Below are 11202 nucleotides of genomic sequence, written 5' to 3' on the forward strand. Positions count from 1 at the left end.
CAGTTTAATTCATTGTATTTATTCAAAAATATAAAAACAACAGCCTTACACTAGAATTTTACAGCACATTTAGCCTGTAACAACAAAAAAAATTGCATTAAAGCCTTGGAAAATACAAAATGGAAACATTGTTGCTAAACATTTTAATGTCAAAAAGCAGGAAACTTGTCAGTCTGGACATCAGAGAAGAATTGAGCTTGTTTGCCTCTGCCTAAGAGTCCAAGGAATTGCTTTTGACAACACTGTGAATCTCTGAAAGAACCTGCAGAGACAGAAAATACACTGCTCAAAAAAATAAAGGGAACACTCAAATAACACATCCTAGATCTGAATGAAGGAAATATTCTCATTGAATACTTTGTTTTGTACAAAGTTGAATGTGCTGGCCACAAAAATCATCAATGGAAATGAAATTTATTAACCAATGGAGGCCTGGATTTGGATTTGGATTTGAAGTCACACAAAGAATTAAAGTGGAAAACACTACAGGCTGATCCAACTTTGAAGTAATGTCCTTAAAACAAGTCAAAGTGAGACTCAGTATTGTGTGTGGCCTCCATGTGCCTATATGACCTCCCTACAACGCTTGGGCATGCTCCTGATGAGACGGTGGATGGTCTTCTGAGGGATCTAAACGAAGCCTGCATTGTATTTCAAGAGAGGCAGAGATCTATAGCTCAGGTGGGAGAAAGTGTAAAAGTCTGGCCTTGACAGAATAGAAGCAAGAAAGACATAATAAATAGAACCTTTCGCAGTTTGCCGCAAGCCATGTTAGACACAGCAAACATCTAAAAAGAAGGTGCTTTGGTCTAATGAGACCAAAATCTCCACAGTAAAACATGTAGCGGCGGCATCATGCTTTCCTTCAGTCGGACAGAGAAGCTGATCAAAGTTGATGCGAGGTTCACGTTCCTGTAGGACAACAACCCTAAACGTAGAGCGAATGTTACGGAACGGCTTAGATCAAAGCACAGCATCACCACAGCGGAACACGGAGTTGGGGGCGTCATGCGGGGAAGATATTGTGATTGTATGGTGGCAAATTGTATAAAGGTCACAGTAAAGAACCCTTTAGCAAGGCACTGTAAAGAGTTAGACCTTGTAAGAGATTTAACTTTTAAGCAGACGACCAGTTTGGATGCAAACCACAGTGCAGTTGGTTTGTTTAATTGGTCTATTTTATTATTATATTTTAGTTTCCAATGTTTAAATTAAGTCTATCCATATTAAAGAAAAAAAAAAAAAAAGAATCTACAGTATAGAAGAAATGTTTTGAAATAATGTAGAAAAATTAAAAACAAATGGCTCAACTATCAAAACCGAACGTTTTAGCACACCTGGTTTAAAACAAACCCACTTAGATCAATAAAGATCCAAGTGTAGATCTGTGCTTCCAGGCACAGCAGAAATGAGTGCAGGAATGTTAACCATTTCTAACTTTTCTCTTTCATCAATCCACATGTTCAACAAAACCAAAAACAGGATCTTTATATTCATGTGATATGTGAATATACAAAGGTGGACAAAATTGTTGGTACCCCTCAGTTAATGAACGAAAAACCCACAATGGTCACAAAAATAACTTCAATCTGACAAAAGTAATAATGAATAAAAATTCTATCAAAATGAACAAATGAAAGTCAGACATTGCTTTTCAAACGTGCTTCAACAGAATTATTAAAAAAAAATAAACTCATGAAACAGGCCTGAACAAAAATGATGGTACCCTTAAATTAATATTTTGTAGCACAACCTTTTGAGGCAATCACTGTAATCAAACGTTTCCTATAATTGTCAATGAGTCTTCTGCACCTCTCAGCAGGTATTTTGGCCCACTCCTCATGAGCAAAGTGCTCCAGTTGTCACAGGTTTGAAGGGTGCTTTTTCAAGACAGCATGTTTCAGCTGCTTCCAAAGATGCTCAATACGATTTAGGTCAGGGTTCATAGAAGGCCACTTCAGAATAGTCCAATGTTTTCCTCTCAGTCATTCTTGGGTGTTTTTAGCTGTGTGTTTTGGGTCATTATCCTGTTGCAAGACCCATGATCTGCGACTGAGACCAAGCTTTCTGACACAGGGCAGCACATTTCTCTCTAGAATCCCTTGATAGTCTTGAGATTTCATCATACCCTGCAGATTCAAGACACCCTGTGACAGATGCAGCAAAGCAGCCCCAGAACATAACAGAGCCTCCTCCATGTTTCACAGTAGGGACAGTGTTCTTTCCTTATATGCTTCATTTTTCTGCGAACATAGAGCTGATGTGCTTTGCCAACAATGGTGTTCTCCTTGGTCGTCTCCCATGAAGTCCACTTTGCCTCAAACAACGTTGGTGGTGCGATCTGACCCTGATGTTCTTTGAGCTTGAAGTTCACCTTTAATCTCTTTAGAAGTTTTTCTGGGCTCTTTTGTTACCGTTCGTAATATCCGTCTGTTTTTTGTCATCAATTTTCCTCTTGCGGCCAATTTTCCTCTTGAGGTTGGTTACAGTCCCATGGATCTTAGATTTCTGAATAATGTGTGCAACTGTTGTCACAGGAACATGAAGCTGCTTGGAGATGGTCTTATAACCTTTACCTTTAACATGCTTGTCTATAATTTTCTTTATAATCTCCTGAGACAACTCTTTCCTTCGCTTCCTCTGGTCCATGTTGAGTGTGGTAGACACCATGTCACTAAACAGCACAGTGACTACCTGTAGCCCTATATATAGGCCCACTGACTGATTACAAGAATGTAGACACCTGTGATGCTAATTAATGGACACACCTTGATTTAATAAGTCCCTTTGCTCACATTATTTTCAGGGGTACCATCATTTTTGTCCAGGCCTGTTTTAAGAGTTTATTTTTTAAAATAATTCTGTTGAAGCATGTTTGAAAAGCAATGTCGGACTTTCATTTGTTCATTTTCATATAATTTGTATTCATTATTACCTTTGTCAGATTCAAGTTATTTCTGTGACCATTGTGGGTTTTTCTTTCATTAATCGAGGGGTACCATCAATTTTGTCCACGTGTGTAGATATAATCTGAGCAGATAATCCAACTTGTGCTTTCAAAGTCCCTGCATTTTAAAAAGTGGCCTTAATGGGGCACTTTTTTAATCGGTATTTCCAGTTTTCTTCAACTCCCTCAACAAAATTGGAAAAATATGTGAATGAGAAGAACAAATGGACGCTCTTACTGAGTTGTGAAAATTAATGAACAGGAAGTAGTTTATATTGAGAGGATGAATTTAGTTAGGAAATGCTCGTTGGTGATCTATGAACAGGAATTTTTGTGAGCCAACTGGATGGTGAACTTGCACATTGGCACTGTAGATATGTGGCATTTTTAGCATACTAGCATTACAATACCAGCATCTAGCTAGTAGCATAGCCACCCATGTTAGGAAAATATAGTACGTTTTCCAAACATAAAAAGATGGCTACATTTATTTTTTCCTGTAATCGACAGTGTTGAACTCTGGTGTTTTTTTAATAATATGAACAATGTGTTGGAACTATTCTAGATGTCCATTTTATGGGTTTGTTTTCCTGCAAAAAGAAGTGTAGACACCACCAGAGTAGCAGCAGTTGATCGTTTCACTTTAAATGCAGCCAGCATGTGTGCTTACTGTACCTGTTTGATGACTGGCCGTCTGTTTTTTCTGTCGTCCAGGCAGTTAGAAGCCAAGCAGTAGATGCTCTCCACCTGGCTCAGTTCCCAGTCCGTCATCTTTCTATCCACAAACATCTCCAGAGTCAAATCTTCGTCCTCATCATCTATGTCGTCCCTGATCTCCATCTAAAGACAGGGGAGAAGCAAAAAAGGCAGATATTTTATACGATTCCTTTGAATTTCTATATTATGCCGATATTGAGGTTTCTATTTTATTTGCTAACTGTTAGCAGGATGTTGTTCACTAAATACAAGGTCCTTCAGCCAAAGTCGAGAGACGTGATTCACCTTGGAGTGATACAAAGTAAAAGCCTCTTGTGCAGCTTACCAAGAACTGGGGCTCCTTGTTTTCATCAGCTGGCGGACGTCCGGACAATATTTCTAACAGCACCTGTAGACAGCAGAGACATGAGCTTAATTACACGGCACCGGGCAACAGGCAACCTTTGTTTCCTCTCCATGTGCCCCACATCTTCCACCAGAACAGCCCCACTCCTACAGCTGTTCACATAAAAATTGCTGAATGTGCTTTGCATTGAGCAGAACTTAACAATACAGCCACTGGCATCGCTCCGAATGATAAAGGAAGAACTTCCCCGCCAGGAAACTCTACTTTACTCCTGCAGTACGTCCCTCTTTAACTGGAACTGGATTCACAAACGTGGGACAGCTGCTTGTGCATGTTAACAACCCTCCTTGTGGGCATTTTTCTCATTCTACCAGATGTTAAAAAGCCTGATGTACCAGTGGAAAGGATTTAGTAAGCCCTGTGTAAAAACCTGTGCAGAAAAAAGTCATTCTAAGGGAAGATAAAAAGGTTATTATTAGCAGATTCAAAAGCACCATAAGACCACAAGTGCAGCACCATCCTGAACAGAAATGAGGATGAGCCACAGTCTGGACTGAGAAAATACACTCTGATCTTTACCAGGTTCTAAAATTACTCAGATCTAACAAGAATGCCTGAACATGTGCAAAAAAGTCCACATTGTTATTACTGATTCAACACAAAAAGCCACAAATGTTAATAGTCAACAGTAATTTTCAGGTTTTAGGGTTTGTAGATATTTGTTCTGCATTCAATTTGGACTGAGTTTTGGACTTTGATTGGGCCACTGTAACACCTTGATGTCTTTTCAGTCTTTCTTTTGCATATTTGCTGCTGTGATTGGGATCATGGTCCTGTTGATTACTAAGTTCAGCCAAGCTTAAGCTGTTGGCCAAATGGCCTCACATTTGACTCAAGAACACTGAAGAAATCATGATTTCAGGACTACAAGGTGCCCTAGTTCTTTATCTGCAAACTAAGCCCAGATTATCATTCCACCACCACCATGCTTAACAGCTAATGGGAGGTATTTCGGATATGCTGTATTTAGTTTTCTCCAAACATGCCTCAGTGCATTATAACCAAACATCAGTCAGTCAGACTGACTGACTATAACCAAACATCTTTAATTTTAATCAATTTATCCACGGAACATTGTTCCATTCGTTTTCTGGTTCATTCAGATGCAACTATGCAAACCTAAACCATGCTGTTTTTTTTTTTTTTTTTAAGATGAAAGATACTTTTCCCAGACAACCCTTCCTAACATGTCATGCTTCTTCAGCCTTTTTTCAATTGCTGTGTCATAAACTTTAACATTCAGCATCCAAACTGAGGCCTTTGGGTATCAGGCGTATCTGTTGAGATTTTGGGCTTTCTCCAAACACTGCACAGAGACATATTGGGGAAATCTGCTGGGAGGTTCATTCCTGGGAAGTCTGAAAACTGTCATGAAGGTTTTTCAATTGTGAAACATTTTTCTCTGTGTATAATGGTGGGCATGGGAGTCTTTGGAAATAGGCTTAAAACCCTTCCCATATTGGTGGGCTGGAACAGCTGCTTCTCCAAGGTCACTGGTGGCTTCTTTCCTCCTTGGCATTGCCTTGACACAAACCTGTATGTTACAGAGCAGCAGACTGACAAAGCACCTGCTTTTATAGAGATGGTCACACTGATGATGATGAACTAGATTACTTTTTTTTTTTTTTCGATCATGGGATTAGCAGCCAGGTGTTTTTTGTTGGAAGCAGCTATGGGGAACTTAGTTCAGTTGTTTTCCACTTTGGAATTTTCCTGTCCACACAAGGTTATATTTAAATTTTTTTACAATCTGGTAAAAGGCTATTCTATGTTATTATGCCCTGATGCGAAATACCTAAACTTCTTTTCATTGAGTATACAAAGACGCAGGGAGGCTACCTGGTAGCTAGACTGAAATAAAAACAGAGGATTAAAACAAGCATCCCCTCAGGTTAGGAATCTATAGTCCCAGTGTTCCCAAGTGACATCGTTCATCTAACAAAAAATCATTGTTCTGGGCCAGTGAAGTTGGAAAGTTAGAGAGATTATTCTTTCCAGGATCACTGACTGCAAAATAAACAATCAAACCACCATAAAACCACAAACATTTCCTCAAAATGCTGACAATACACAAGGCTTAAGAGAAGTTGCCAACAAAGCTACGCAAAAAATATGTATTTAAACTTATGCAAACACAACTTTTCTAACTGGAAGTAACATCACCCTGAAACAAATGATTCATAAATGTTTTTTATACACATCATTAATGTGACTAAATATTACCACTAATTTCACTTCGATCTTTACCTTTGCTTCCGTTTCCTTTTTTTAAAACTGTTTCTTGGTGAAAATAGTGACCTTTATTTTTTCAAAATGTTTTGACAATAAGCTGACAGGAGACGGGAAAGACATGCAGCAAAGGTCCCCTGGGCCGGGAGTCGGACCCCTGCTCCACCCATACGTGCATCTCCTTTATATATCCACCTGTACAGTTCCACACTGAAAATATAACTTGACCCAACACCAGGGGTGCTGTAAATCTGAGCAAGCATTTTTTTTATTTACATCTTTTTGTATTTCACCCCCTGGCCCCTTGCTGAGCTCTGCGTTGAAGTAATAAAATGGGCGAAAAAGACATTCCTCCAATACATGCTTTTACAAACTCAGTTTTCTAGTTATTTTCAGGAGTTTTTACGGCAGACGAGTAGAAAACAATCACCTAGTTAAGGTTAATTTTCCACTTTTTTTCCCATCAAATCACAAAACACCTAAAGCTGAATTCTCATTTAACAGCGTGGTAAGAATCTGGACTTGATTATCCCAGAAAAACTACAGATCCTTTCATTCACAGTTTCTGAAAAAAAAAAAAAGTAATTTTAATGCCTAGTTTTGGCATCTAAACCATCCCTAGTTCAACAACCTTAGGGCCAGTATAAAACTAAGAGGTAAAATGAAAGGGTGCTATTTGTAAAAGAAATGTGATACACAGTAGAGAGTTCAGGTTTCACAACTACAACGAAATGCATATTTTAAGGCACACTTAAGTAATCTGCTGAGAAGGGTTTTATTTCTCATGCTACGCAACCAGTTTCTCTGAGTCCAACCATATTTTCTTTGTTTATGTGTCTGAGTGTGTCCAAAGCGTACCACACCAAAGCTGAACACATCAGATTTTGGGGTGATCTGTCCTCTCAGGGCCTCAGGGGCCATGTACGCACGGGTCCCCACAATCCTCTCCGTCATCATCGTCGTAGACGTGCGCTTGGCTGATGCTCTCGTCAGCCCAAAGTCAGAGATTTTCGCCACAAAGTTCTCATCCAGCAGGATGTTTGCACTAAGAGGGCAAAACAAATAGGAGTTATAATTAACATGTTTGTTTCTGCTTATTTTTAAGAAAGTTTCTTGCTACGAGTTGAAGAAAAGTGTCTTGGTATTGATGCTGCTGGACCTTTTTCACATTTTGCTAGGTCACAACCACAAACTTTCATTGCTTTCATCAGGATTTTATGTGACAGACTAACCAAAGTAATGTTTTGTGTAGTGGAAGGAAAGTGACACATGGTGTTCAAAATGTTTGACATTTTACTAATATACCAGAATTGCCTTGTATTTAGCACCATCCATCTCCTAGCAATCAGAAGCGGCTTCCTGTGGAAGGTCATGTCTCGGTAGGTCTGCAGTTGTGCTATGCTCTTTCTATTCTTTCAAAGCCAATTTGTAACACTAGATTTTATCAAAGGATATCAGAATAAGAGGGGAATTAAGACAAATGCACAAATCACTTTTCAGATTTTTCATTGCAAGAAATGTAGCATTTCCCTTCTAAACATACATTACTTCGTGTTGGTCTATCATATAAAATCCTAACAGATATCATGGCAGTTTGTAGTTGTAACGTTTCAAAATGAGAAAAAGCTCAAGGAGCATGAAGACTTTAAGGGACTGTAAACCTTCAGTCTGAGAAGTATCCTTGTTTACTGTACAGTTTGATAAAAAAAAAAGCAGCTATTAAAATAGATTAACATTACACAAAGGTTGCAATCTTTGCACCTTTTAACATCTCTGTGTACGTGATGGTTGCTGTGCAGGTACTCCAAACCTCTAGCGGTCCCTTCCGCAATCAAGCATCTCTGTTGCCAAGAAAGAGGAGGACTTCCATCCTATGTAAATAAAAGTACAGATAAATCTCCTGCATGAAGGCTCGAGTGTTCTGTTTGTGCAGAACGGTGAATGTTTTTTACCAAACAAGCGAGTCGATCCAGCAAAGATCCATTTGCCATGAAGGCATACACTATGCACAGGTGCTGCTCATCGCAAGAAAATCCAACCATGTCAACCAAGTTCTCGTGTTGCAACCTGTTGGGCAAAAAGATTATTAAAGCAGACCTGCCTTAACCAGGAGTAGAAGAAGAAAATACTTTTTCCAGTGACTTTTCCAGCTGATAGATGCAAACGCACACTCTCAGAGTCTGGATCTCTTGGTTAAACTGATCTTGCAGCTTGTCCAGAGGCATGCCATCCATCTGAGGGACATCATATTTTTCTGCATTATTTTCAGCATCTGAAACAGTGTGTCCTCTCTTCTATAAATGTTTTGACTTACAGGGTTTAGTTTTTTCACCGCCACAGGTCTGTTGTTCAGAAAACCTTTGTATACAGTGCCAAAGCCCCCCTCTCCGAGTCGGTTGCCACCATTTGAGGTGGAACGGTCGTCAAAGTTGCCCGTGATCCTTCTCAGCTCACTGTACATAAAACTGGAGAACCCTGACACTGGATACATAGAAAAAGGGTCAAGGGGCCACTGCTGCCACCTGCTGGTCAGTCATGTCAAAGTTGTATGGGCTCAGAATGCTTTGTTTACCTGATATTAACCATATAACAACCTTGATCATAGTTGTGTTACACAACTGCCCACCAATATTTAAGTAAAGCAATGGTTAAAGTACTTCAAAGCAGTAGTTCCTGGTTATATCTACAAAAGTACACAAAGTACATTTTCTAACAAGTATTTTCATCTAGCTTCACTGCAAGTAAGGAAATGTAAAAGAGTTGAGAGTGGAATGTATTGTCAAATGGGCCAATTCTTATTAAGGAAAGCACAAAGGTAACATAAAACTGAGTAATTGTAAAAATGTGTAAATCAATATCAAGTTTAAACCTGACCCTGATGCTACAATGCCTTGCAAAAGCATTCATACGCCTGAAACTCACACTTGTCTCATTACAACCACAAACTTCTATATTTGTCTGGGATTTTATGTGAGAGAATATGAAAAAGTTCAAAGCGCATGAATACCTTTGCAAGGCACCATATGCCAGTCCGACACGTGTTTACAAGTGTCTGTGTTTGCAGAATAAAACTGAGCACCTACCTGTGTGTCCTTTTTCACTGTTTCCACTCAGTACTTGTGTCTCTAGGGCTGATCCGGCAGGCGGGGACTGATTCTGTCTCTCACCCAGCGGTCTGGTTGGAGAATCTGTAATAGTCTGTAATGGTGGAGAAAGCTGCTGTGTCTTTTCTGATAAATAGTCTTCCCCTGTGGTGGAAAAAAAAAAAAAAAAAAAAAAGATAAATATGGTGTCAATAGTCACTGCTTAAAAAAATGTTTTTATTCACCACCCAGCAAGAAAAGACATGCCTAATTTATCACCTGAATAATTGTAAATTGAAAACTTTGATATATGTAATTTATTGAAAATGTAGAGTTTTTACCTTGAAACCGAAGGGTAACTGAAAGAAATGGTCCAAATTATTATATTATACAATCTGTAATAATAATCCATACCAGGTAGCAGGAGACTAGCAGCAGCCAGCAACCTGTGGCTCTTCAAAATATCCACCAGTTCTCCCACTGTGCAGTTGCTGGTCCCCCAGTCATTCAGCAGCTCCACGGTGGGACTCTTCCCCTGAGCCATAAGACATTCAAACCTCCTACACACACACACACACACACACACACACACACACACACACACACACACACACACACACACACACACACACACAGATAATGTTTCATTCTATTCTGAAAACCATTGAGTATAACAATTGGTTAATGAGAGTTAATGATGTACCTGACGTGAAGCTGGGAGTACCTCAGCTCCCCACTCGGCTTCCGTATGGACACAATCACGTCCATCCACCTGTCCTGAGGGTCCAGAAAGTCGGACAGCTGGCGGCGCAGACCGTAACTGATGTTGCGAACATAAGTAGCGGAAGTCAAAGAACTATTCATCTCGACAAAGACCTTCTGATGATACCTGCTATTCTGGCTTTATCTGACCGCCATGTCGACAAAATGATCAACCTTTGAAAGGTAAATAAACTGCGGATACAGCACTGCTAAAACCGGATAAGCGGAACATTTAGCTTTGCGGTGAAGGGAAATGTGCCTTTCCAATATTGAGCAACTTCCCCAAACGCAACACAGCAGGGCTGTCCCACTAACAGTCTCCACCTTTAATGCGGAAATAAAATAAAAAAGAAGTGAAAACTAGAAACAACCTGAGTTGGTTCATTAAAAATCAGTTCGAGAATAACTCCTTTCCTAAATGACAGTCTGTGTTGAAGTTTGTAATTACTGAGAGGAAAGAGAAGCGGACACTGCATAGCTGTGAAAGCACAGCAGTAATACTGCCCTCTGGTGGGGAGTATTAAACCCTGCATGTTCTGGTATATGGCTCTCATAAAAAAAAAAACAGTACTGAAATAAAAAGAAAATGCTGCTTATAATAATTATTATTAGTCTGTGGAGATTCAGGTAATTAGATGTTCTAATCTAAAATACAAAATGTTTAATTAGAATTTGAGCAATTTTTCGTTTTTTATTTATTTAAAATATTAAACACTAAACATTTCTGGCTCATTTCTAGTGATAGATGTGGAGCATTATCGCACCCTGCCCGGAAATACAAATTCATCAGATTATCACAGTGTGTAAAGAGAACACTTCTGTGCGCCTTATGTTAATTTTCAGAACAATAATTACACAGTAACCTCAAATATTGGTATCTGAGAAGTGAAGAATTTTATACACCTACAGGGACACAGGAGGGTCAAATAAATACAACTTTGGTTTAGGCTGTTTTCCTTAAGGCACATATGTATGGGGTAAGAACGCTGTCAAAAACAATGTGTATGTAAAGACGGAAATGTGTGCATATTAGTCAATAGTTGTGCATAAGTAAAATA

The 11202-nt window shown here is 39.2% G+C and overlaps 1 protein-coding gene across 2 annotated transcripts; it reads right to left on the reverse strand.

The window, feature by feature from the left end:
- Positions 1-3: 3 nt before the first annotated feature.
- Positions 4-10528, reverse strand: irak4 (interleukin-1 receptor-associated kinase 4). 2 transcript variants are annotated; one of them, XM_047392763.1, is made up of 11 exons: positions 10086-10528; positions 9797-9942; positions 9383-9547; positions 8614-8774; positions 8469-8533; positions 8252-8366; positions 8061-8170; positions 7158-7344; positions 3990-4052; positions 3623-3787; positions 4-262 (listed from the first exon to the last, which is right to left on the reverse strand). In XM_047392763.1, exons 1-11 carry the CDS (start codon positions 10244-10246, stop codon positions 212-214), a joined length of 1389 nt encoding a protein of 462 aa, XP_047248719.1. In that variant the 5' UTR covers positions 10247-10528; the 3' UTR covers positions 4-211. The 2 variants fall into 2 exon arrangements, with proteins under 2 accessions (XP_047248719.1, XP_047248711.1); XM_047392755.1 differs by having other exon boundaries at positions 8614-8780; positions 10086-10526.
- Between the last annotated feature and the right edge of the window lie 674 nt (positions 10529-11202).

This window comes from Girardinichthys multiradiatus, chromosome 2, assembly GCF_021462225.1.
Source record: "Girardinichthys multiradiatus isolate DD_20200921_A chromosome 2, DD_fGirMul_XY1, whole genome shotgun sequence".
In the NCBI taxonomy this organism is placed as follows: domain Eukaryota; kingdom Metazoa; phylum Chordata; class Actinopteri; order Cyprinodontiformes; family Goodeidae; genus Girardinichthys; species Girardinichthys multiradiatus.